General features: G+C 37.9%; 2 protein-coding genes across 11 annotated transcripts; one reads left to right on the top strand and one right to left on the bottom strand.

The window, feature by feature from the left end:
* Window positions 1-1,674: 1,674 nt before the first annotated feature.
* Window positions 1,675-4,506, bottom strand: LOC122574204 (putative gamma-glutamylcyclotransferase CG2811). Of its 3 annotated transcripts, XM_043741496.1 has the most exons (5): window positions 3,827-4,498; window positions 2,793-2,981; window positions 2,246-2,395; window positions 1,893-2,014; window positions 1,675-1,815 (listed from the first exon to the last, which is right to left on the bottom strand). In XM_043741496.1, exons 1-5 carry the CDS (start codon window positions 4,016-4,018, stop codon window positions 1,779-1,781), a joined length of 690 nt encoding a protein of 229 aa, XP_043597431.1. In that variant the 5' UTR covers window positions 4,019-4,498; the 3' UTR covers window positions 1,675-1,778. The 3 variants fall into 3 exon arrangements, with proteins under 3 accessions (XP_043597431.1, XP_043597430.1, XP_043597432.1); XM_043741495.1 differs by having other exon boundaries at window positions 1,675-2,014; window positions 3,827-4,506; XM_043741497.1 differs by lacking the exon at window positions 3,827-4,498 and adding an exon at window positions 3,116-3,463 and having other exon boundaries at window positions 1,675-2,014; window positions 2,793-3,039.
* Window positions 4,507-6,605: 2,099 nt separating this feature from the next.
* LOC122574205 (LHFPL tetraspan subfamily member 2a protein-like) lies at window positions 6,606-27,794 on the top strand. Of its 8 annotated transcripts, XM_043741500.1 has the most exons (8): window positions 6,606-7,868; window positions 7,994-8,084; window positions 25,034-25,421; window positions 25,766-25,940; window positions 26,043-26,219; window positions 26,456-26,731; window positions 26,815-26,928; window positions 27,237-27,794. In XM_043741500.1, the coding sequence occupies exons 5-8, from the start codon at window positions 26,093-26,095 to the stop codon at window positions 27,377-27,379; spliced, it is 660 nt and encodes a 219-aa protein (XP_043597435.1). In that variant the 5' UTR covers window positions 6,606-7,868; window positions 7,994-8,084; window positions 25,034-25,421; window positions 25,766-25,940; window positions 26,043-26,092; the 3' UTR covers window positions 27,380-27,794. The 8 variants fall into 8 exon arrangements, with proteins under 8 accessions (XP_043597435.1, XP_043597436.1, XP_043597438.1 ...); XM_043741503.1 differs by lacking the exons at window positions 6,606-7,868; window positions 7,994-8,084 and adding an exon at window positions 9,858-10,089; XM_043741504.1 differs by lacking the exons at window positions 6,606-7,868; window positions 7,994-8,084 and adding an exon at window positions 22,301-22,874.
* The last annotated feature ends 9 nt before the right edge of the window (window positions 27,795-27,803 follow it).

Raw genomic sequence — 27,803 nt, 5'->3', positions numbered from 1 at the left:
CATCAATGATGTGTCGGTGATCTCGCGACTGGTTCAGAACATGTGAAGAAAACGAAAAAAGAAATAAGTGCATGCTCAAAATGAGTGTGGTTACGATCGTTAGTTTTCTGTTCGCGTGATCGACCGTCACAGTCGTTCTATCTCGAGGATCGAAAGCATTTTTCACGGGCATTTCCACGTAGAAATACGCAAATTCCATATGCGAGAGTCTAAAGTTGTTTGTTCAGTTGAGTCGATCAGTTTGTTCGTTTAATAAATCGAACCATGTAGGTAATTATTCCTTCATATTGGTATAAGAAAACGCGAAATCAGATGCAGTGACTCGTGAAAGTACTTAGCAACTTGGTATAGAAAATTTTTATACGTATATTGTATGTGATACATAAATCATTTCGAAATTTTATAGGCATAAGACATGATTGTCATGATTATATTAGTAAGATTTAAAACTGATATGAAGCTGTATATAGAAGTTACAAGATATATACTGGAGATATATGTTTCATATATCATGTATAATAAATTTGAACATACGTATAATACGTATCAAAAATTCTCACTAATATAATAAATAATTGTCTGTTTAAATATTCTTGTGATTTCTACGAAATATATACTTGTACTAAATGTGTATTAGTTTCTACGTTCCACATTTGCTCCAAATTTTGCCAATATAATGATGATAATTGAATTTTATTACAGTGCTAGTGAAACTTTAAAGTATTTCATGTAATGCATATAATATACGTATAAAAGGTTTCTATAAGTATTCAAATATTATCATGAGCTACTGTATATATATATTAGTATTAAATAATTGTAAAAATTGTCTATTATTTGGTTTTTTCAATATCAACGAACTGATCGATCAACTTCGTATTGTGTTAAAGATTACCAACCCTGATCTATCAATCGATTCAGACAGAACAGTCAAGAATAAAGGTCTTGGCTAATTTCGGAAAGAAGTGTGAGGGTTGGTATCTGTTAATGCAGTAAAAATAGTAAAATCGATTGTCGAGAGAGAGAAAAAAGATGAAGTCGCCCGACGACGACGTCGTCGTCAGGGCAACGTGGACTTCGCCTGCCTTTTGTTACAGAATAGTTGAAATAATTTTATCGCGACTGTTAACAGAGAGAAATCGATAGAATGACAGAGGAAGTGAAAGAGTGCGCGAAAGAAAGAGAGTGGCGAATAATGAACTTGATATAATAAATAATGGAGGAAACCAGAGAGTTGACATATACGAAACTTTGTTTCCGATATTTCTTGTTCTCGTTTCATTTCTCATTATATACACATCTTTAACGAAACTCGCAATACTCGTGCCCGATTTTTGTGGAATGAATAATAAAAAAAAAAAGGAAAGAGAAAAGGAAAACTGTTTTTTGCAAATAGTAATTATATAGTACAAGATATATTTTCGAGATTGTACATAGGTATTTATGGAGACACTTTTCATTGTTATACGTACTGTCAAAATGTTTTTTCAACGATCGGTTCGCTTTATGCGAGAGAACATAGCGCTTGTTAACCCGTTGCGATGGAAATTAACGAGAGATAATATTTAAACCTCTAGAGTCTTAAATGTCTAAGAAAAAAAAAAAATTAAGTAGGAAACTTGCTTGTTGATGGTAAAAAGACATATTAGACTGCAGAGGATTAAATTTCAATGGTTTTCATTCGGCGAAAAATCTTTTATTAACTACCACGATTAACAAACATGAAGTTGAAGCGTTCATGCGATGATGGGGTTAACAACATATGCAAAACAGCTTGATCAGAGTAGGTCTTCCGGCCTTACTGTACTCTCCTCGCTGGAAACAAATATATTTTGGGGATGAACTATCACTGAACTTCGCTTCTGTGATTGTACGAGGGATCGCGAGCATACTTTTCGCAATATTTGAGTCCGTGGCTTCCCTCGTTGCTGTACGAGCTGTACATGGGATTCTCCAACAAGGACGCCCTGAACCTTGGTAAAAAATATATCCAGACCTTTGTCAAGGTACTGACCTGAGAACAAGTTTGATAATAAATTGAGCAGATTAATTTAATAACAATTGCGTATATTAATTGGTGCAGTATACTTTAGCCTTTTGTGTTTTTAAATTATAGTAAAAGAGATACATATATTTCTTTTGTTTTTCTTTAGACTTTTTTATTTAAAATGAAGTAATGGGATGTTAATTTTGAACAGGAACAATAGTTGAGAAGAAATGAAATATTTTCAAAAACAATATCTACCTCTTCAAAATTATCGCTCGATTTGGTCTTGCCTTCTGGAGCAACTAACACATCTTCCTCTGATCGTTCGTAAAATGTCGGATGTTCTTCTAGTTCGTCTAACTTTTTTAACATTTTCGTGTCGATATCGTATACTTCACCAAATACATGCTGTTTATAAGGGAATATAAAAAGGTAGGTGAATTAATTTAAATGTAATTTTTCATTTAAAGTAACTTACAAGCTTAATTCAAACATCAAACATTGATAATTAGTGTTAATTTTTTAATAATAGATATTAAAATTTAAAGCACAGTCTCAAGTTAGCAACAACACTAATACTAGGGCAACAAAATACAAACTCAGTTTAATGGATGAATTTAGTAACTCACAAATAAGAGATATTTCATTCGATCTAATATAAATTCGATAAATAATAAAGTTCTTTGAGGAGAAACTGCGCCTATGACAACGGGCGATAGACGTTGCCGCTTATGAATAATTCGGTGGAACTAGTTGGACAATAACATTATCTAAGTTGATAATATCGAACTCGTGCAATACTCACGTGACCAAAGCCAGGTTTCTTCAACAAAAATGGTATATTATAATGAGTGGCAATTATTAGTGGATACGGAACAACGGTTCTTCCAAGTCCTAAGAACTTTGCGTATCCATTTGCAACGTCTTGGATCAAATTGTGGTTGGGTTCTCCTCGCTTTAGTGTCCCGTATACGAAGACACGGTGTAGAGGACTCTTGAACAAGTGTTCATACATTTTGAACTTTCAATCGTATTGTAATTATATGAATATACTGTGCAGAAAATAATTTTTCATCTTAACTTAAAAATGCAAGCTTAAAAACAGTTTTTTTTATTTCAATAATTTACTTCGCTGTCGATAATGATGTACAAACAGTTTCAACGCTCAGATGGCGTTAGTGTATAAAGTCCACTAACAATTTAACTTCACTGTCGATAATAATGGGCTTCGCGTTTTCCAATAGATGGAGCCACTAGTATGTGTTAAAATTATTGGTTATGGCAAACGAGAGTTGAATCGTTCTGTTTCTTTCTCGAAGAAAACAAATTGTGTTTGCTACTCCACAGTGTTCACCACAAAGCATTAGTTTTCACGAAGCAGTTTCGTATATTCAAGTAAAATCAAAACCAACAATTATGAGAAATATATCAAAAACTAATTACGGCGTCACACTCGACAAAGTTACGCATGTTTCGACACACACCAGAGGTCATTCGTGCTCACTTGTTTCCGGATACCGATATTGTCATCGACTTTATTGCACTTCCGGCATTCGTTTGTGTAAAAAAAAAGAAAGAAATAAAAGGTATGGCTGGAACATTACGCACTGTTTTCTAAATTAAATATAATTGTTGCTTCAACAAAACCATTTAGTCTTTTTCCTTCTATTCGTTATATGTTACATTCATTTACTTAGCAATATATGTTTATGTAATAAATTGTGGACAGTATTAAACTTGTATCGTTGTCGATATAAAGAACAATAGAAATGGCCAAATAATGTAAACTGATTATGGTAGAGAAATTTAAAAAAAAATGTTAAATTTTGTAGGTTTTACCTCGTCCGATAGTAATTGCATGTCCACAATGTTATTCGGCAGTTCATGGAACGAGTAGATGTCTATAACCGCGATGTTCGTTAGCATTGCTGCGGCAGCGATATGAAATAACATTGTTGCAAACTGCAACACGGCAAAACTAGTGATCCCACCAAGAGTATAGTGCGTACAACCCTGATCTCGCTGTCGCATAAGAGGTCAAAAGTTGAAGCGATAAGAGCTTTCGTGCGACACCAATCACGCCATTTCATTTTTCCTTACGATTAATTTCGCTCCATTTTTTCTTCTACAATCTCTGTAACCCTTTTCCGATAAGTTTCGATTGACAAAATATTTTTACTCTTTGTCGTCGTAATTATTATATCTGAAGAAAAATAACGCCATATCGTTCGATTAATTTGCTAAATTAGAGTGTTTGAAACTTCCGTTGTTGCTTATTATTATTAACGGATAGAAAAGAATATGCGACGCTTTAGAAATATAGTAATTTTATTCGTGTTATATCAATTAATCACTTTCAAAGACTATTTAAATTGGTGTACAATTTTTAGCTGTATCAACGACACCTCGTTATTATGAATTATTGATACATAAATTTTATGAATTAATTTATTATTATTGAATATTTTATAATTAAATTATTTTTGACATTTATTATCAACTTATGGGACAATAATTGCGTAATAATAGAAACGAAAACTATTCTCGCTATAATAGTCAGTGGATAAAGTAATTTTCTGCTTAGCCTTCGTTTGTTTCATTTAATTTGCACGAGGACCTTCGGTGTATTTATCGTCATTTTAATTACGTGCACGATAGACTGATATTTTGTCGAAGGATCTGGCTTTCCTGTGACACGAATTGTCGAAAAGCATCATTCGTTAGACGTTTTCCACTTTGCCTTTGTCGTAAAAGTTCATCAAACGTATTCCAATTTTCGCCGCCTTCCTCTTTAATATCCTCACCCTTGAGATATAAATTTATTACGATAAGAGGAATTAATTCATTTCAGGCTCAGTAGGTTTCATTACCTCGATGAGGACGTACAAAAGGCCTTTGCTTCTGTCTCCAAGTAACATATAATTCTGATAATAGAGACAATCTATCAATTCTTGTAAAATATTTTTCGTTAAATGATTGTCTAGATAGGAAAGATCTTATTTTAGAAATTGTATTATTCAGTCGTGGATGTTTATGCATTTCTGGAAAATTTAGAGATGCACAAAATGCACAGAATATTCGTGTAATATGCAAATATGAGTACGTATAAGATAAAAATAATTAATAATTTATTTAGGTCCTAGTCAGGTTCGTAAAATCATGAATTTGCATAAAATATGTAATCTATTAATTATCTAATATATTAATAAATCGAAAGTAATAATCACAGCTTAAATCTAAGTACTGCAATTTCAAATTTCCTGTCGCCATCATCTCTCCATTCATCGGAAAGCTTTCTTTCCTGTGAGGATGACACGTTTCATATCCCAGCGTCGTTCTGATTTTCTGTACATGCAAAACAATTTTTACACTGTATTTTTCTGTACAACTAAACAATTTTTTTAATAAATTTATAGTTATTACTTGTATAGATTCTGAATCTGGAAGTGAAATTCCTTCTTCCTTCGTTTTGATCGAAGATTCCTGAAGATCTACAAATATATTTTATTCTATTCAGTAACAATAAGTAACAAAGGATTAAAATTATTAGAAAGATTGTCAAAGAAACAGAATGACTTTATTCCTACGTGAGAGATGATCGTTCATTTCGAACTCTTCTTAAATATTAATATTAAACATGGAAATAAACAATTCTGAATAAAAATGTAACAATTTTCTCCACTTTCTATTCGTACTTCGTTCTTTCCCCCAAAATTCTCCATTAATCGATTAATTAATTAATTAAGAATATCAATCAACGTTCTGCTATACTTGTAATTTGTACAAGTTACATTTTTTAGATCGTCTTGTGAGACTCTGACGTGTTCGAGATTTCGCGTTCTTCCTCAATGATTCCTCGTTTATACTTTTGTCAATTTCCTCGTCCTTCTTCTTCTCCATCTAAGTTTTCGTAAGTTTTAGTAATTGAACGAAGCTGTGAATTTCATCCGAGGAAAACAGACGTTTTAGATAAATTTCTGACGATTACCCATTCCTCCATTAACGACAGTTCAGCGAACTTTCTACGGCGCAGCTCGACAATTTCTTCGTACATCAAGGCAATTCTAATTTTATGAATTAAATACGTCGAGTAAATTTACATATTAATCTGTTGTATATACTAATTAGAATAATTTATGCAACGACAAACGTACAGTGGTATTAGAATGCTATAATGAATATACTTGGAATGATTAAAATACAATAATTCTATACTTTGAGTTATTGGAATAATTTATACACATTTTTATGTACATTTTGAGCTCCTGTAATATTAAAGATGCGCCCTCATCGCATATCCTGTTTCCAAATAAAACAAGACACGTCAAAGACCTGCGAATATAAAAGTACTATACTTTATACACAAAAATACGTAATTAAAGCTACGTAATGAAATAAAATGTGAAAGATATTTATATTGCTTGCTATTTCACATACTTCACCCTCAGATAAGTAAATATAAGGAATGTTATTAATAAATTTATCAAATTCTGCAATTTGGAAGATCTGTGAAAAAGCAAACAGAAAAATCAAGGTAAGTATGTACACACATTCGTATGTCATCTCGTTTTGAATTATTTTCAATTATATCTCTTGATGCAAATTCGTATATCTTGAGTGTCAGGAAATATTGTTGGGCCAACTTCCCGATTTTCTATCGGGAGAACATAATTCAGACGGAAGTAAATAGTACGCGAAGGTTCTCCCACATTTTGACAAATTTTTTACACGGAATTTCTCGAGAATGGAGAAAGATTTTTGTCCGAAAATTGGGCCTCTGTATCAGGAGAACACGCTAGTACCGATATTATCTTTTTTGGGATACGAAATTTCATATTTTCATGAAGTTTCGACAACGATGTACTACATGTGGCTTGCGTTCGATCGAACGACACTTGTAAATTCACGTGCAACCGCAAAATACCATCAAAGGCGCCCAAGATGTAATTCTTGTTCCGGTACAAGCCGCAAGACGAAGAAGAATAATAGAGGAATATAGAAATAAGATTAAGTTACCTGTTCGTTCGAAGCATTTTTCCCACATGGCCTGCACCATCTTTCGTTATATGATTATTTGCCACATTTAGAATAATTAATTTGGGATTATTCGGTGGGTCACGATATCGTAATTCGTGCGCTATTTTCCTCATGCCGTTATCGCTTATTTTGCACAGCCTCAGTGACAAATATTTCAAGCTAAACACGATTATCTGTCAGAGTGAATTCTGGACACGTCACTTTATAAATCATTAAATTGTCCGAAAAGATTTCTTTGTTTTATAAGATGATAATAGACGAACAACAATTTCTGTTTTATATTATTTTATTGAATTACGTATGATCCATTTCGTCATATTTCTATTATCATGTTCGTGTATAATTCAATAAATTAATATAAAACAAAGAACATTGTGCGTCTGTTGCTTCCTTATAAAACGAAAGAAACTTTTCGGACGACCTGATACTTGCCTTCCTCCAGGCGCGCAAAGCAAATGATAATTTTCTTGCGTGTTTGGATTCATGTCTAAATTCAAATCTTGCACGCATCCGATATTTGTCACCATTTCCGCAATTTGCATAACACCGAACGCGTTTATATTGCAATTTGGCAATCTATGAAAATGTTCGATCATTTCTTTGACGAACGTAAACGTGGTACGTAGAATGTATGCGAATAATTATTTGGTTTACTTCAATACTGTGATAGTATTATATTTCTGCATCGTAGAATTCAGTGCATCTAATAAGCAGATGGATACTTCACGACGTGTAACAAAGTAAAAATGAATTCAAGGACGTGCGCTTATTTCAACTTCTGAAGTGCGGATTTTTATGCGTCTACGAGAGATTCAAAAATGCCAAACTGCATGGAATGTGCATAGTATGTAAAAATATATGAAACATCCAAAGCAAAATATTTGCTATAATATTTAGTAAATGGTTGTTTAAGTTTCGTTCTTTTACAGTTACATTTACAAAATTATTAATTTGCATAAATATCCGTAGGTTATTTAATTATATTACGAGGAAAACATCGTTTTAGAAGATACTTATCTTTGCTTTCAATTTTCACTGGCGTCACCAGTTTTCTATTTGGGTAAGTTACACGAAAAATTGGCGATCCGTCGTCCTCGAGTCTTAAAATATTCAAATTACGATGAAGATTTACAGCTATTCGGATTTTGATTCGAATTTAGAGGCGATTACTTTTCGCATGTTGCCGATAAACTATTGGAGACACGAAAATCCGTAAGATTCTGCTGTTTTCGAGATAATTTATTGTTAAAAGATGCACTTGATCTTATTAAGAAACGATGATCAAGTTGGTGAACTTTAAGGAAACGCTTACCACAATTCTTGGCAAGGGATATACGTTATACTCGTGCGCGTGTTTTAAAAATTCGCTCACGAAATTTTCATGAAAATTCCTTGTTGTGTCGCCTATTATTAATGTAACCATGTAACGATATATTTGCCAAAGATAAATATAAATATAAATATTTAAATATTTACCTCCAATCGACGACGCTTTATCTCGAGCAGAAGCGGTGTATTTGCTCCTCTTATCTACCATGACTTTATTTCGCAGAATTCTTAACACGATTTTTATTAGCCAGGTTAAAACCGACTGCTGTCAAAACCACCAGCAAGTGAACGTCGAGTTTTTTGGAAGCTTAACAAACGTACATCCGTAGTTACGACAAGTAATATATAGTTTTAATAGTTGTAAAGCTAAACGTAGAAATTAATTTAGTGTCTTTCTGTACATAAATTTCTCATTTATTTCATTTCGAAATTAGGTTTACACCGAGTTTTAGAAATATTAAGATCGATATGGCAAAATCCTAAAATATATAGAGCGAAACGATATTTAAATTTAGAAAATTATTCGGTGGATTACTTTCTATAGCTGAAACGATATTACGATCAACACAGAATGGATCATATGTCATCGTACAGTGTATTTCGTGTATGGAAGCATTTTGTCTCAATATTTAACTATAAAATATCACGCTATAGTTAAGTGTTTTGTTTATTATCCTTCGGACGACGAAACGACGAAACATTACACCAGGTAGTAAATCCATAAATGCTGGCGCCTTTAAGCCCCATAAGGCTATAGAATACCCTCTCATAAACCATCCACCCCATGATGGTTGTAATCGGACGCCAAAAGGATGCCAGGGCGACACCCTCGGTGGATGGAAAACGATGGAAAGCCGCGTGGACGAAAGTATCGAGCGATTTCTGGTAGCGCGATGTAATGGAAACTATGGAAAGCGGCACTGACATCATGCTTAACGGCCTGTATCACGATTTTATGGGATTAGGTTCGTAAACGCTTTCGTTAAAAGGGTGATCACGATAATGTCTTGTACTCGTTTCGAAATATGCACAGGATATTAATCACGAGGAGTGCTCCTTTGTCATCAACAGTCCTCGTTAATTACAATTGCTCATCGAACTGTCCTACTTCTTTTTATCCATCGTGCGATGCAAATCATTAAATTTGCATAATTATGTCGTTCGTAAATATCAAGACACTTGGATTCCAAGGATCGATAGGAAATCTATATCGTCTCCACTAACGTAAATCAAGCGAGTTTAGCTTCCCATTAGGAAGATTCAAAGATGGTTTAAAATCAAAGTATTACTACTTAAAGATTCACAGAATCTGTTCATTCTTATCACGAGCCTGTTCGTCGTAGATACAAGAACTACGGATCGTAGAAAATCTGCTAGAATTTCACTCCCTTTCGACGGTATATTTCCCCGAACCTTGCAACGAGTAGCGTAATAAAGTAAATAACACGAGGAGGCCCCGCGTCCCACCAACAAACAGGTCTGCATTCACGATCGCCACGCGTTATAGCGGCGATCGCGAGCCGCCTCCGGTTCAGTTCAGCTCGGCGCTTTGACCGCGCAGCTCCGTGTCCAGGAAAAAAGCGTCGACTGCGCGAGGCCTTTGACAGGAGAAGCGGCCGCTTGACAGTTCCGTTCTCGACCACGAATAGCCACTGACTAATAACTATTTCCTCCAGTAACCAAGTGCGAACGTTCGTCACTATCCAGCTTTACGTTCGGCAGGAAACGGATCGGAGGTGAGTGAAATTGCCGTGAGATTTATTTGTTTGGGTTTTCGTTTCATCGAAATTCACGCGACTTTGCATAGCCGAGGACAAAAGTGGATGATACGTGTCCGGTAATTGAATATTTATTCCCTCTACACTCTGTTGGAGCTGAATTATCGAGAGTAGCGAACAATAGAACGAGCGAGTCCTTTGCGATGCAAAACGGACCCATTGATAGTCGGATCTCGAATGACACGCGATCCCTTAAAGCCAAATGCAATTGACTTTGCTTTGGACGCGAAACAATTGGTACAGCCCCTCAGCCAACTTGAAAATGCTTCAACTATTTTCACACGAGATTTCATTTAATACCATCGTTATTTTAATTTGTTATACGATACGATATGAAACTGTTCAAACATTTTCCATAGGAAAACGATAGGAAGCTAGCTTATATATGTGTACATACTTGTTTCATAGTCAAAATTGATAGTAGAACCGGCATAAGTGAAGTATATACATCTTCTTATATCAAAATTGAACTCAGGATAATAATAATAAAATGAAATTGTAATAAGAACTTAATAATCTTTCGAACAAGTCCTTTGACTCGCATAATCTGACTCTAATCTGGCTGTATAGGAATTGGAAATCTCGGTTTGGTTCCTGAATTGAATCCTCGCGATTAATAAATTTACGATGTGATAAAATATAATACATTTTTTGAACTTGTAATTCGGTAAATTGGGATCCTTGATGTTACATCGTGATAAGTAACAAATACAAGATAAGATATTGAAATACAAACCGAACACTATCGGCGATACGGATGACTCTTAGAAGAGACCCTTAGAGATGTGCTCGAATGCGATTTGCGTGGACTGTGTCTAAGACTGCTACGTGTCTTGAGGTTGTTCTGCAGGTTTTGTAGATAATAGGGTCGTGGATGAGTAATCTAGCTTTTTCTTTAATCTTAACTTATACCTTAGACAGTCAAACGATCTTACAGTCGAGCCTCTCGAAAGATAAATTGATCGACTCTGCTTCTTATCGCTTATTTAATTTCGTTATGTAAATACTCGATTGATATTCGACTCCCAAGAAACAAATATTCAGTTGCTCAAGTTCATTCATCGCGAAAAGATGACACAAGTAATACTGAATTTTGGCGTAAGTTTAAAAATCAGAGTGTTCGTAACATCGCTTTTCTATACGTTTTTGATCATTTCCTTAATATCATTACACAAATACACGATCGATATTCGATTCTCAAGAAACCAATAAGCTTAATTCCGCAAGTTGCATAAGTCTAAAAATGCCACAAGTAAATAGTAAATTCCAACGTGAATTAAAAATAAGAAACAGCGTTTATAACATCATTTTTCTGTACCTTCCTGATCGATGTGGCTTCCGAAGGGTTCAATTAAAATAAGTATAGGAAATTAAAATATTCAAGTGACATAAACAATTTCAATAATATTCTGTTACTTGTCGCTAATGTTTTCTTTAACGAGTCGTTGCGTCTCTTTAATGGGACCAATTACGTACCGGAAGCGGAGGATAGAGCGCAGAGAGCGGTGCAGGCGCGTGGAAGCTGTGCAATCTTTGAATTTGCGAAGTGTGGAAGCGCGAAGTTCACCGAACGCGATGTTAATGTATCTATTCCTCCATTTCTCTCTTTCTACCACACACGTGAACCAGCTCTGGCCAATTGCATTAATTTACGACTGTTTACATCATGAGGCATTAGGGTGTGCCATAAAGCCAGACCTACCACCATGAATTATGCATCGTAGGGTGGTTTCGGCTCTTCCCTCCCGTTTCTTTTTTGCTCTGTCGCGCGCAACAGCTTCACGACGCGACGAAATCATTATCCTGATCGCAATTTCACAGAAAAGAAGAAAAAACAAAAAGAAAAAAAAATTCACGATCGAAATTTAATTCTTCAAATTACGTATTCGGCGTGTGGTCGTTCGAGTGTCGTTTTTCTTAATGAATTTATTTTGAGGAACAGCAGACCGTTAAATTGAGACGAATTACGCTTAAACGAAAGCGACAGGACAACGATTAATTAATCGCCTCGGTCATTCGTTTTTTGCCCGTCTGCGGCTGCGTCCCCCCTGTTTCTCAAGTTCAATTTTTTTAAATCACCATAGCGGAACGGTTAAATTACTTCGTAAGCAGTTGAACGGTGCGTTCGACTGTCAGTGAAACGAGATAGCGAGGATGTTTCGCGTAACAGTAGTGTCAAATACCGCACAGAAACCTGTGTAATCTTTTTCGTTGAAGTGCAGTTTCTTCGCGTCGGATCCTTCTTGGCTCGATACCGCCGCCTTCCCGGCAAAAATTCCAGTCTCTTGCTCTTAAATCTCCAGCGTCTCGATGCCTTTGTTCGCTCATAAAATTGTAGTTTCCTAGTTTCAAATACTCTAATTAGATACTCTAATTTTTTACAAAATTACGATTTGTTTATCGAGGAACGAAAAGCGTCGCGGGTCTCGCTTTCAAATTATGCTTTCTTCGGTCCAAATATTTGTTGTTTCGATAGATTCACCTTTTCAAAAAAGATATATGCTTCATGTGGTCCACGTTTATGCTTATCGAAGGAAGAAAAGTATCACGAAGATCTTAGCGAACGTCTGTGCTGGTGTTTCCGTTTAGCAGACGGCGTGCCTTCGTGATAGTAAACCTCGAAATTCAAAGATCTGGTTACGATCTGGTAAACCACGGGGATTCTGGACCACGAGGATCGTGTCTCTCGACCATACTGTACTGCAATCGGCTATGACAGTTATTACGTGCTGAACGAAACAGTCCACAAAGGTATTTCTACGATGTAATAACGCCTCGTCCGAGACAGGGCCATGTTCTCACAAAGATAGTCTTTGCCATTCGATTTGCTAAATCGTCGAATTCGTAAACGTGCAAAATGCTGGAATTCTTAGCTGCAACCTCGCTAAACGAAGTAATCTCTAAGAAGAAACGAATGATATCACACGTGCACCAAACGCTAGTAGCAGTTGCCTGTTATCAAAAGATTGAAATTATTATTAACATGGGAATTTCTTTGTAAAACGAGACGCCCTGATAAACCGCAAGAAACCGTGACAGATATTTTTCCTCGTGCAAGCTTTCCGTCTAAATTCTCCCCCATTAAAAATACTTCTCGATTCGATACAACTCGATACAATTTGCAAAGAATGTCTGCTTCCTTAACATGGTCCTAATAATCTTCCCCTTGAAACTCGGAACAAACGATATTCCATATGCCATAAATTTAATTACAATTTCATTAGGATTCATTAGGAAAAGTTTCTTTCGTTTTACGAGGAAATAATAGACGCACAATGTTTTTTGTTTTATATTATCTTGTCGAATCACGTACGGTCCATATTGTTCTGTTGAGATAAACACCGCGACATTTCACAGACTTGGTTTCACGTTTCTATGAAAATGCACTGTTGTAAAAAACAAGCTTACGAAAGAAAGACACTTTTCGGACATCCTAACTGTCCAGTGGTAACGAACTAACATCAGAATTTCGCAAAATCAGACGCTGGTATAGAGAATAACGACGATAGAAATTCCTCTGGAAGCTAATTCTCGATGAGAGCACGCTGCATAATCTTCTATACCATTAAGAGCACGAAACGATATCGAACCGTTAGAACGATCGAGAGAGCTGTTGCGAAAGCTCACGAAAGGGACTCGTTACCGAATCCGTTTTCGCTGTCACGATATGAATCGTAGGACAAATATGGTCGATGGCATAAAGTATGCTCGACGTACACTTGGCCGTGGTCTAGCCATTAAAGCTTCCCAATAAGGCAGCTTTTACGCACGCACGTGAATACAGGCAAACGCATGGACGCCGTTTAGACAGAATCGAGGCTCCTTCTCGCGTGGGAAGCGATAGTATTTCGATATTACCCTCGCAAGCGTGGACACGCGTGTCTCAACAGTCTCAACGTTGATACACACTCGAGTGTACGTGCTCGCGCGTTTATTCGAACCGGCTTCTGTGAGTACACAGAGATGCGTCATCGATATATAGGAAGAAAATATGTACTCTGGTCATCAATCGTGTATCGTCGTATACGTGTGGTTAAATATACGGCTCGTTTGCAAATTGCATTTCACGCGCCTTCCAATCGAACTCTGATGGTATTCGCGTCTTGAGAGACGAACGACCAGCGCAACGTTTTTACCAGTGCCACACGGTATAATGATTTAATAACGAAACTACCGAAACGATTAAAGCAACCGATTTGCAATTTTTCGTAGAAGATTTACAGGTTTACAGAGGGTGTCTCATTTTAATCGACACGAGGAATGTTATTCGCAAAAGAGTTTTGAAATAAAACTTATTTCGTCTCGGAGGAAACATCTTGCGATGGTCGTAAATTTTATCTATGTAGACGCATCTTCGAGATTCCAAGGTGATCTGTAGTTTTCTTAAATGGAACTGTACGTTTTTTGTTTATACGATGCAGTTGTTAATTCTCTACATAGAGGTATCGAAGTATGTATATCTGAAAACGCCTAATCTACAAGGTAGCTCAATGTGAATTCTATAGAATCAAGTGTACGAAAGACAAGCAAAGAACATGAATATAAAAGCACCACGTTATCTTTCCTCGTCTTTCATACGATAAGTTTTACAAGATTAAAGACAGAATATCTCCCATGTTCATAACTAACCATGTTCCAAGTACCTTGATACTTTTTTGTAGAAAAAATTAAAAGATACATCGGGTGGTATATAAAAATATGTATAGTTGCATTTGAAGAAACAAAGGTTACTTGGAGATCGTCAAAGCACGTTCACCTAAATAAGATTTCTCACCGTCGCGCGATCTTTTCCTCGAAACAAAATAAGTTTCACTTTGAAATATTTTTCCGAATGATGTATAGTTCGCAAGATATTTGCGTGCGACGACTAAAACGAGACACCCTGTACACAGAGTGTAGCAAGTTCAAACGATCAAGCTTCACCAAAACACGTTGCACGAGTAGAAAGAAGAAAAAGAAGAAACGTGAACATATGCCCTCAAACGTCTTATTACACCGAAAAGAAAGTTGATTTATGCGTCCATTTCAAAATGCCATCCCCCTATTCGAGTGTAAGCTTCGCATCGTACGGAAATTCAGTTTGTCGTTCTCCGAATTTCATGTTTATCTTGCTTCGGATCAACGAATACGCCATCAATCCTTTCTATTAGTTCTTGTCGCGAATCGACTCTTGTACGATACACAATCGCTTTCACTGTTCCCTGCGGATAAAAATCCGTAATGTTGCAAGATCTGGTGATCTCGCGGACCAAATAATAACGCGCCCTCTCCGACCAATTCGCCTTTCGTGATAATGTTCGTCTATTGCTTTCAGCTTTCATATTTCTGCTATAACATTTTTATAAAGCGTTCGTACATTATAATATTAGTTGGTCGGAAAAGTTTCTTTCGTTTCATAAGGCGATAATAGACGAACGTCAATTTCTGTTTTATATTATTTTATTGAATTAGGTATGATCCATTTCGTTCTGTTTCTATTATTACGTTCGTGCGTAATTCAATAAACTAATATAAAACAGGAAACATTGTGCGTCTATTATCTTCTCATAAAACGAAAGAAACATTTCGAACAACCTAATACAACACTTATTTCTTATACAACTCATTTTCTTATCTCTAATCGTACAATATACCGATGAAGTTTAGCCGTTTAAACTTGGGACACTGTGTAGATTTGATCGAGCGTATTTAACTCGAATTCACAGATACGTAACGTTTTTAGAAATACTAGAAGCTACATATTGAATGTAGCAGTAGCGATACTGAAGCGATTCGAACGAGGAATCGTGATTTTTCGTAAGAATTTTACGGATTGATATATACGTAGGTTCGCGTTGCTGACAGCTTCTTCGATGATATACCAATGAGATACCAAACATGGCTACATCTCAATGGTTTTAAATTACACGTATAGATAGAGAGACGCACGACACATCAGCTGAGGTTTCTCCAATGAAGATGATATCACTCTGCTTGAATGAATTTGAGTTAAGTACACGTATAAGCATGGATGCGCGACGCACGAGCTGAGACAGCTGTCTTTCTATTTCATTGAGTCTTAAATATTTCTCATCCCCGTTTCCGATTTACTTAACAAGCGAGCGAACCAAAAACAGATAACAGCCAACAGTCGTCGGATTTCGTCGTCGCGTTCGTAGCTCTTTGGATATCTTCGGCCTTTTCAACGCTTGATCCATAAAATGCGCGCAATATACAGCAGATAGTAAAATCGTACGAAATACTAAAACGAAACGTTTCGAAGCAATCTATAATTCGATAATATCTGTGAAAATACGACGTTCGTTTCTGGCTATGTAATTCTAGCGTTACGTGGATTTTATTCGAATAATTGAGAAATTTATGGAAAGTCAGATCGTTCGAGGGATCGTGGTAGACACATCGCTGATCGTCGCCACCAGTACGTTAAGAAATTTTATAGCGGCTTTAAAATAGAGTAATAAGGTTGAAAATAGAGTAACGAGACACAGAAAATAATTGCAAGCGGCGCAACATCCTGCAGCTCTTTGTAAGTACACGCTTCAAAGCGTGAATCGAATCGCGTCTTCGTACGCGAGCTCGCTTTGAACTGGCAGGCTTGACTACATTACGGCCACGCTTGCCTGTAAATTCACCTTTTCTTTCTTCCTTCTTTTTCTTTTTTTTTTTTTCCTCCCAGAGGAGGGCTCTGGCCGCTTTTTTTCCTGGTACGTACCTAACAGAGGAATGCGGGCGACTCGTGTCCGAGGAGGAGCTGCACGAACAAAGGGGAGTACCCCGATTTCTGCCGGCAGATAACGCGTTGTCGTTCTCGGTCTTAAACTGGGTCACACGCAAATGGATTTTCATGATAATTCTTAATTAACGCTCGTGACGATACGTCAATTAGGTCGCTAATTGACTAACACGATAAATCAGTCGTCTGGTTGATAGTACCGACGTTTATCGTTAACCTTCGATCACTGGCGAATTTTCTTGATATTTTCTTGCAAGAATTTCCAATGGAGCTTACTCAAGTTGCTTTCTAATGATAAATTCAGGAAAAAGAAAGTCAATATACATCCCTGTTCCAAAGTGCCCGAGTCGTCGTCACCAGACTCTTTATGGGAATTCGTATTTTCACCATCACGATTTTTGTTCTTATCTGATTAACCAATTTCTCAATTTTTGTTAATATTTTTACAGAATTTACATACAGTTAAACGAACGAAAGAAATATCAATGAACGTCCAATTTTAAATTAAATTTTGAAACCGGTTATTTGTCCGGACCTGGTTAGTGTTAAACAGAATCGAAGGGAAATTTGTTTCGTCTGTAACTTGGATATTTTACTTGTTTCCATCGTGCCATATGCATTTTCTGCGCTCTGCGGCTGTCGATTCTCTGTCGATGCATAAATATCACAGGCTAGTTACTATGTAGCTCTTATATCTGCTTCAAAATTGCAAAGAGTTAAGGGTTAACTATTAAAAGATCATTAATCTCTATACATTCTAACCGACAAAGCAGACTGATATAGGCTACAACAATTAGATCGCTGTTATAAGTAGTTCCATTGGATGAACCAAACAGATAGGCTTGATAGATTGGTACGTTATTCGTATGGCCTTTCGATGAAGATTCGCTTTAAAACAACGATTAGAAGAACAATGTACAAACATAAAAACCGGGTATAAAGATCAAAGTCCAGGTTTCCATAGTTTCCAGACCTGACGAAGTCGAAGATTCGAGTTTCGTGAATTTAAGTCCGGTCCCTGAGTTATACGTTTTTTCGTTGAGAAATCTCTTCGAAAGACTCTCGCGATGGGAATATTTGAATTTGTTCGAAGCTCTCATCCAGAAAGTTGTTCGAACAACAAGAAACCGAGAGTGATCTTGAGGCTCGTCGGGGACTCTGCTCGTGGCTCTGCTCGTGGTGATGGCAACGCGCGTGCAAGTCGTTCGAAAAGCGAATGCACGGTGCATTCTAATCTTCCAACCGGCTGCTCTGATGCAAGCAGCGTTGTTGGCGGCTTCTACCGAGAAAACGAGCCCCCGTGGCAATCTCAACGATCTGGAATGGATTCGTAATCGCTCGTTAATGCGTTTCCATGGAATCAGAAGCTACGAAGGTCCAAAGAAAGATACCTTGGGGACAGAACTTGCGTTTCCTTCCGTCAGTTTTCTACTCCTCGTTTATACATATATATATATATATATATATATATATATATATATATATATGCATTCCTCCATAAGAAAAAAAGAAAAAAAAGAAAAGAAAAGAAAAGAAGAAGAAAGGAAAGACGAATTTAAAGTATCTGTCGGTTTTTAAATATTTCGATGCACACAGTGAGGTTTATCACGCGATTCGTTTAGATTTATCTAGAGTCGCCCGAGTTCATAGCACTTTGCGCAGACGGGTTTATCGCGATCTTCAGGAAATGCCCACTTGCGACTTCCACCGAGGCAAGTTGTGATTATTGCGCGCCTATTGCAATTTAATAAATTATATTACTCAGAGAGATGCGTTTAAGTATGATGCAGACGAGCGAATTTTGCCGCCAGTTTCAGCAGTTCATTAAATTATACGGAGAAACTCACGAACTTACGGTGGATAAAAATTAACGCGCGCCGACTGCCGTCTCAGTATGCTCGTATAATACGAAAGAGAGCGATCATGCTTTCTATTAATTCCTTAATTTTATCCTACAAGTACGCGATTAATATTCAATTTTCAAGAAACAAATATCTGTTTGCGTGAAATCGTTCGTCGTTACAAAGATGCGACGGGCTGTGTGCTCTTGTTATTTGATTATACTCCGTGGGAGGTACTGGAAACGACCACTTTGCGTTTCAACGCAAGCCCGTGGACGTCTTAGGATTTACACGACCTATACATTCGATACACGACTGTCACACACGTTAATAACGACGAGACCCATTTATTTTGTCTCCACGTGCGCATCGTTTCCTCTTCCTGCACGGCGTATTCACGCTGTAAGAACGTGCAGGAAAAAAATCGCTCGAAAATGAAAATCTAGCCTCGCTATACTAAATACATTGTCCCTCGAAAAATAATAATAGGAGAAAGAAGAAGCGAAAGAACCACAAGACGGAGTAGATCGAGAAAAAGTGACGGTAAGTCGGACGTTACGAAATTCGTTGTGACAAGTCGTTCGTCATTTTTGGCGTTCGCGTTCCTTCGCGGCGCATTAAGATTCCGAAACGTAGCTATAGCCCGCGCGTGTATGCCAACGACTTTCGCGGACGCGTGTGCGGCTCGCACGCAGTCCCATTTGTACCAACAGTACCAACACGTATCCAGAAATCAATTTATATTTATGATGTATCGAGGCTCGATGACACAGCGACTGGCTATGCTGGTCTCGAACCAGCCGGGGCTAGCAGGAACAAATGGGAAGAGAGGAGGGAAGAAGGAAGGGCAGGAAAGATGGGAACTGGGTGCGAGAGGGAATGAAAAGCGTCAGCCGCGAGAAAAATAGACGCATGAGCAGCATCTTTATTCTAACATCTTTTACTGGACGTGTTACCAACATTCTAAGCGAACCTTCCGCGTGTTGCGAGCAGCAAGTTAATGGAAACTCGATCGAAAGGGAAACAGAAAATCAAACGAAGCTTTTCAGTAGAAATGTGTGTACGATTGGTATCTTAGATCTTTCAGCGGTTGATAAGTTTCGGAAAATTTAGAGAAACGAGAATTCGTTTGATCCTAAACGTGAAACGTATCAAATATCGTTAGTTACGCGTGTATTACATTTATATACTATATTAATGTTTGTAAAATTGTACGACGAGAGTAAGAAAGAAATGGAATACGAAGCGTAGCATTAACATTGCAATCTAATCTGAATTTGTTGAAACTTTGATGCGAAGTTCGAAATTCCTGCTTAGGTATTTATATTTTGTTTCTGTGAATTTACATTGCAGCGTCTCAATCTAAGAAATAGCTGGTTATCTAAATATTTTTGTCACCTCTGTGAAGCACATGTTCTTCATAAATATCTTCTAGTTTTTATACACATTCTCGAACACCTTTCAAACTTTGCCAATACGGTCGTATCTTGTCATAGAGTTAACCATGTTTCACTTGTACTCTATTTGTATTCCATTTGTTTTGTACACGTCTGGCCATGTCACTGGATTAATTTCAGATCTACCTGTGTTTCCAATAACCGCGACAGACAACGACGATATCGATGAGAAATCGAGTGGAATAAAAGTTCCAAAAGAATTCCAGGTATCGATATCCACGAAGAGGACAGCGTGACCAGGGAGACGCGTAGTCGGAGCGCGCGATCGGCGATTATCTTAATTGCCGGGCCTAGCTAGATGCGCTGGAAATCACCGTTAAGTTGGTCGTCTTGTTCGTGGTACCTTAATTATCCTGGCGGTCGTTCCACTGGAAAGACGCCTAGCATCGAACTGTTATCGCGGTGCCGTCGTAAATAGGATTTCGCCTCGGAAGTAATATCGCCGACTCCGTGTACTTCCTGCTGATCGTTCTGATACGCGTCGATCATTGATCTTTAACCCTTTACATTCGGCAAAACGAACTGCTCGAACATCCGGTAACCATAGCACGCGTGAATGGCCAGCGTGTGAATTATGCAACGATTCTTTTGGTTCGATGTAATCGAATTGAAATCAATAGAAGTAAATGAGAAAGGGAGGACAGTGGTTGGACGAGGTTTCAAGATTAATGACGATTAATTTAGTCGAATAGTGGAAGAATACCGATGAGAACGTTACAATACAGGCAACACTTCGTACTTTTTTCTCTTTTTTATTTTTTTTATAAAGGATACATCGGACGTGGAATGCCGTAGCCTTTTCGAAAGAGATTCATGGTAATAGGCGTGGCTGTTCCAGGAACGCAAATCGTTCTACGGAACTGTAAATCTGCCCGTGAACAAAAGGGAATTCAGCTTGGCAATCCGCTATCGACGAAACCTTGAATTAAAAATCGACGAAATGGAAGAGGGAACGCGGCAAACATGTACAGTGTACGGTAATGAGCAAACGTGAACGCATACTCTTTAAGACAGAATTACGTTTTTACAATTCCACCAAACGACTTGATTTTATTTTTCTCTTTCGAAATTGGAAGCAATAGTTTACTAGATAGCACGTAAACAAATTTCTGGAGAAACTACAGTTGATCGAAATCGCGAAGAAAATGGCAAACGTCGCTTTTTACAACGTTTCTATCTGGGCCCGGAATGAGAATTTAATCACAGCCTTCGCGATTTTCAGCGACCTAAAGTCTATGTACAGATTCTTACATTTGTCCATATCAACCGATTCAGCACGTATGTGACTGAAACGAATCTACAAAGTGCGTTCTTCAAATCTTCATTACAGGCTCAGACAGAAAAGTTGTAAAAGTGACCTTTACTTCTTTCTTAGAGATTCCGACCAATCACACTTTTACTACAACCTTTTTCCACATCATCTAGTAAACTGTACCTTCTAACTTCTCAGAAGAAAAAAAAAGTAAAGTCGTCTGGGCCAATTTTAAAAAAATTGCTCTGTTTGAAAGGGTGTGTGTTCAGTTTTGCTCAGGGCACGCTAGAAAGACCTACATAATCGGTTCTTCGTTCTATGTGTATTGCATATATTGAAACATAATCTCTGCGTAAGTTCCATTTCTCTGGTTGTGTTCACAGAAATATAATCTTGCATGAACATGTGCAATCTATCTTATGGCACATTCCACTGAATCTTCAAGAACGAATAAAACACCTCTTCGATGGACAAAAATCGATTTTACATTCTGTTTGAAGCGAACAAATTGTTGAATCGTGAACGTAAACGACGTCAGAATATCCGGAGTACGATTTTTCGAGAAATTACAGCGAGGCTTCGCGGAATCGTTTCTCCAAAATATTTAATCGAACGCGATCGGCTGAAATCACGATAAATTACTGTTGGATAAAATCGACAGTGTGCATGCCAGGAGGAGGCAGGTAAAAGAAAAAGATGAAACGAGAGGGAGTAGAAGAAGAGAACGAAGAAGAGGGAGAAGAAGAAGGTGAGCTTGGGAGGATCTGTGGATGGAAAGAGGGGACGAAAACAAGAGAGTGGAGAAGTAAGGGAGCACCTGTCCAACAGCTGTCTTGCAGATGGTCTACGTCGTCGCTGGATTATGCAACGTGTAGGTGTCTCGTGTTTCTGTAATCGAACGTTCGATTGTTTCAAATTTCGAAGAAGTTGCTAACGTGCTAATCTCTCAGTGGATTTCATATGGTAAACTATAAAACAGCGAGTAATGTTTGGCGATGGAAAATGTTTACGACAAGTTCACGGTTTATGATTACACGCGAGAAAGTAGAAGATGGGAAAGACGCAGAAGATTCGTATTTCTTACAAGGATATTTTTAAAAATAGAAGATTATAGATTCCGCCGGTTTCTCGTGGATAAAGAATGCTCGTAAAGCAACGTCCACGGGCCGGAAACGTGTGATTTGAATTTACGAGTGTTAAGTTCGCACTGGCCGTCGACTTACGCCTTTCTGATAACGAGCTGCCGGACAGAGGACCCATTGCTGGATGACTAATGGTCGGAGCCTCTCGTCCAGGGCCACGAGCAGAGAGAAAAGGAAAGATATCGCATTCCGTGATGCGCGAGGCGAGAAAGAAGCTCACCGATGTTGCGGAAATCTTATTCATCTCTACTAATTCATCACTTTGCTTTACCTGAGTAAACTGAAATTGAACTGAGACTTCTAACGCTGTTTCCCCTGGTAATTCTATAGAATTTTTACACGTTCGCGATCACAGAGGATTGAAGCAAATGTCCACTATAGATCATGTTTCGTTTCTTGTACTTTTGTATAATATATTTGATAATTCCTCTCGATATTCAACATTTCATAATTTTTCCTTGGGTCTACCAACGTGTTCGAGAGGCTCACGTTACAACTCGTTTATAAAACTTACGCAACACGTATCTTTATGTATTTTACATTAACTTCTGGTACGTCAATTTCTTGTTCATCTTGTATATCAACTAAATTGAAATACCATACATCGTACATAGCTATGTGAGATCAAGTTGAAGCATAGAACTAAATGTAAATTAATTGTGAAGCACGTGTGCCTGGTTAGCGAACGTGTTATAATTCGATCAGAAACCTCGCTGGTCGATCGACTAGAATTTCGTTCCACCTAGTTTACAGACCCAATACTTTAGCCTGATCCTTTCCAACGAATTAAACATCGAAAATTAATTCAGCAGAGGGGACTCACGTCGAGACAATGGAGCCCTACTGCATTCGCTAAAGGCGTGGCAGCCCACAACAATGAACGCAACGATTAAAATGGAAAAAGGAAAAAAAGAAAGTAAGAGAAGTTGTCCGTCGAACGACTGGCGGTCTACATGCAAGCTCTGATCGGTTTTATCTCGTCCGTCCTTCTCCGAACTTCGAATGGCTGCGAGCCAAACTGCGGTTTATTAATGTCACGTGGCGGATGCTAAACATTTTCAACATCATAACAACAGATACCTAATAACGAAAGAAGGAGAGGTTGTATTAATGCCACATGTTTTTTACAATTACGGCAGATGTTCGATGTTGAAACAAGTTGGAGCAATCCCGCTGCTCCGTGAGGTCACGAGTTTCTATGCCACGGTGAATCAACGTGTTTCCGGTGTTAGGGATTCATTAAATCCGACGCGAAACTCGAAGACAGTATAAATACAAACAGCGATTAAGGGGCGATCCTAAGTAAACCCGGCCTCTTGAGTGCTTCTAGAGGAGGTCGCGCGCAAGAAATGATAAAAATAAAACTGGCAGATGTACAGCGTGAAACGAATTTAATTAAACATCGCCGCTTCCCCACGTTACTCCACAGGGCGACGCAACGCAATTATTACTCGGCGTCTCTTTCCTTTCACTATTTGTCCTCTTCAAACTGTTATTCTATCAGTGTAGATGCATAAATATTAATTGTTTTAATTTTTACGACAGAAAAATCTGTTTTATTTATTGTATCTTTCAATGCGAAGATCGCGAATCATGACAAACTCGTGGCTTTACTCGTAGAAGAAAAGGATCATAAAAATTCATTACGTCGCTACTAAATCCTAGAATTCTCTCCTTATATGGTTTTGGAATTATGTATGCGCGTTGTTGCTCGCTTCTCAAAATTCTGTGTCTTCCGACGCACGAATAAAAGAATAGCCCGGAGAATGGAGTCAACCAAGAGATCTTTTTCCATACAAAGAACACGTTACATCGTGGCCTACTGATTCGCCACGTTGCGGCTACATCAAAGAGAATCGCTCATCTGGCGCTGAGGAATGAAAGCGATTAAGTTTGCGGGTTTAAAGGGGATCAAAAATCTCAAGGGTCGCGGAGAACGGCATACGTTCAACAACGAAGGGCCACCGCCCACTAAATCATCCACAGGTCCCAAACTTAGGTCGATCTAAAGTTAGAAAGCAAAATAGGTCAGTTCTGAGGGAGGGGCAGGTTTCCGATCGATCTTTCTAGCCTTGGTTCTTGGTCACATTAAAACACGAAAAGCCTTTGTCGGGTAGAATCAGATTTCCAAACAAATTCAAATGTATTCATAGAGCGAAGAAAAATTGCTTCGCCCTTTACCATGAAAATTTTTCTTCGTAATATTGGATTGCTCGATAAGCCATTCCATCATTCCGTATTGATTTTATGATATGGTTTTAATACCATACTTTGCCAAGTAGCACATTTTTCAATGTAATTTTGTTCAATACGATCATTTTCATACATTTTCAATTAGTGTTTCTTATTGGCCATAATCAATCATGCAGTGTCTTACGTAAATCTCCTTGGTCTTCGAAGTTGAAATCACCAGTTTTAAATCTTACAAACTATTTCCCGACAGTTTTATTGCAAAGATTTCTTTTTTCTAATGACAGATCCAACGAGAAACATTTGAAATAGGATGTGCCGGAAGAGTTGTCAAGCGGCCGTCAAACTGAAACAAACCGAGAATTCCGATACAAAGATCCCGCAGCAGCTCGAAGAAATCTCTTCTTGCCCTTTTCTCCGATCGAAGTCGATCCGAATCAGTGCGCGAACATGCTCGTCGTTTTACGAGGGGTCGGAAGAAAAGGATGCTTTGTTGGACGGGCACGGCCTTACGATTCTCACGAAATCAGAATAAAAAATCGGAACCGGTAACGCGAGAGAAAAGAAACGAGAAAAAGATGTGTATGGCTGAGCTTACGACTCTTCACTTTTAATGCCGGCCTGTTCTTTGGTTCGCGGGAAAAGGACCATACGTGACGTTTCCCCGAAATATATGTGAGTGGCATTTATTCTTGCGCAGTTGCCTGAAAGTCTCTGGGCCTGATCGCCGAATCGTTGACCCCTGAAGCCGACTGAATCGCGATAAGGGTGTCCACGAATCGTGTTTTCGAACTTGCCTTATAGCACGATCGACTTTGATCCAATTTGCACCAAGTGCGCTCACAGTGTTGAATCGTCGCACAAGTAATACGATCGTTGATGTGCGGATGATAGATAAAAATAAAAAATTACCTGTTAGAAATTGATGAATCTCCTTATTTCTTTATAATTCTCCATCTTTTTCTAATAAGCTTCCTATCCTAATTTGTATAAAAATTTGATAGTATAAATATTTCTAGTGCTTTAACTCTGAGAAGAGCCGCATTACCTATGGGATCACTTAATAATTGATACTGTCCAACTATGAAGAATGGCAGTCGCTATAAATACACAGGCGTTCAAAATTCTGACGTTGTATTTAGCAGGATGTATTTTAATTATGAACCGTGATGTTGAAGATCGATAGTCGAAGCGGTAGAAGTTTATGTCGTTATGTCTTGCCATGAATTGGTTCTTTTAATAAATATTGCCTTTCTTCATGGGTCAGTATAATTCTAAGAGGGAAAAATGTTGCAGGAGGAGATTAGAGCTTGAAGGATGGCATAGATCCACAATTGAACGGCAGCATGTGCTATGTGATAGTCACTAGTCGTAGTTTGCTGTGGACACTCCTGTCCCTGGCGGCGTTAATGGCAGTTTTATCGGGGCTCATCACTCCAAAATGGCTCATTGGACCTCAGATAAAAGACACGAGTAACTATTTTCTCTTATTTAATCCGTACGTCGTTAGTATGCGGTCGAAGAGTGGGATATATTCAACGAAGTTCTTAACGTTGGTTGGAATATTAATGACTCGTGTCTACTTCGATGAAACCCCATCACCTTCTCGTTGATATTTCTTGTACAATTTATCCATCATTCGTTCGTTCCTAAACGGAGAACTATATTAGACGAAGGATTAAAGTCTTTTTTTTTCTTTTGATCGTTAGAGAATGGAACAGAGTTTTACGCGCCAACAGTCGGAATTTTCAATCGTTGCATCAGGCTACACGGAAAGAAGACTCACTGCGCAAATTTCAACTTGGATGGCTTCGCCACAGATTCCAGCGTATTTCCAGACTGCTGGAAAGCTTCTTACTTCTTCCTGTCTCTTGGTTTGGCGATTATGTCGATGACAGTGGTGGCAGCTTTGGTTGGCTGCTGCATGCAAAGCATCGGCAGAAAGAGCATCTTCAACCTGGCTGGTGTTGCGCAGGTTATTGCTGGTAATATTTCAACATGACACTTCAATTTTGCAACAGCTTATAACTCTCTAAGTTTCTAATGCTACTTCGCTTCTTGCCAACAGGAATATTTTATTTGCTGGGGATGATTTTGTATCCCGCCGGCTGGGGCGCAGAAAGGGTTCAAAGGATCTGTGGACCGGAAGCTAACGCTTTCTACCTCGCTGAATGCTCTCTAGGTAGTAAAAATGTACAATTCTTTACATTCTCAAGACACTTCAACAGTTATGTGGCCAATCAAAATGCTGTAGATTAAATCCTTTGCATGAAACTCGACTTAAAAAGATTCATGGATTTTGCCTTTGTAATTGTTGCCCACACTACGCAATATTAAGACGTTTAAAATGAAAATAACAATAAAATATAGGAGTAACATAAATCAAGAAATAAAATGAAACGAATAGAACAGAATAGGGCACGTCTTCTATTTTGATTGCTTAATTAATTTATTGTCAAGCAAAAGGGTAAAGAACGTTTTATGTTCCAGGTTGGGCTTTCTATAGCGCCGTGATAGGGGTTGGATTGACGTTTGTTTGTGCGGTAATAAGCGGCCAAGCAGAAAAGTCCACAGCCAGTGATAAAGTTCAGGACAAGATGAACGAGGGCAAAACATTGATCTGCCTCGCGTGAAACTAGAAAAACTGGGGAATGTACGTCATTGATATTTTGGGAATATTCATATTATCTTTGCCGAAAGAGCAACGATAAAGTAAACCAAACGTTGGCAAATGCGACAAAAGAATAGAAGAGAATTTATCGTGGGACCAATCAAGTTCAAGGTCAGTGATCTTTGTTAGGGGGTCGTTGAACTTTTGTTGCATCGAATATACATGTACTTATCACAGAAATGAATCTGTTCTGTGCCAATTTTTCCCCAGATTTTCATCTCTATAGCATTATGATTGTTTTAAGAGAAGTACGGTTCAGCTTACTACAGTCGATTTGTATACAAGTAAATGTATATGAAACAGATATTCGTAAGAAATAAGATATAAGAGAAGAATAATACTGTATAAGGAAGAAATAAATCAAGGATGTTGTTAAATACTTGTGT

The sequence above is a fragment of the Bombus pyrosoma genome, linkage group LG13, assembly GCF_014825855.1.
Source record: "Bombus pyrosoma isolate SC7728 linkage group LG13, ASM1482585v1, whole genome shotgun sequence".
In the NCBI taxonomy this organism is placed as follows: domain Eukaryota; kingdom Metazoa; phylum Arthropoda; class Insecta; order Hymenoptera; family Apidae; genus Bombus; species Bombus pyrosoma.
The sequence above is the reverse complement of the archived record's forward strand: the minus strand, read 5'-3'. Positions and strand labels throughout refer to the sequence as shown.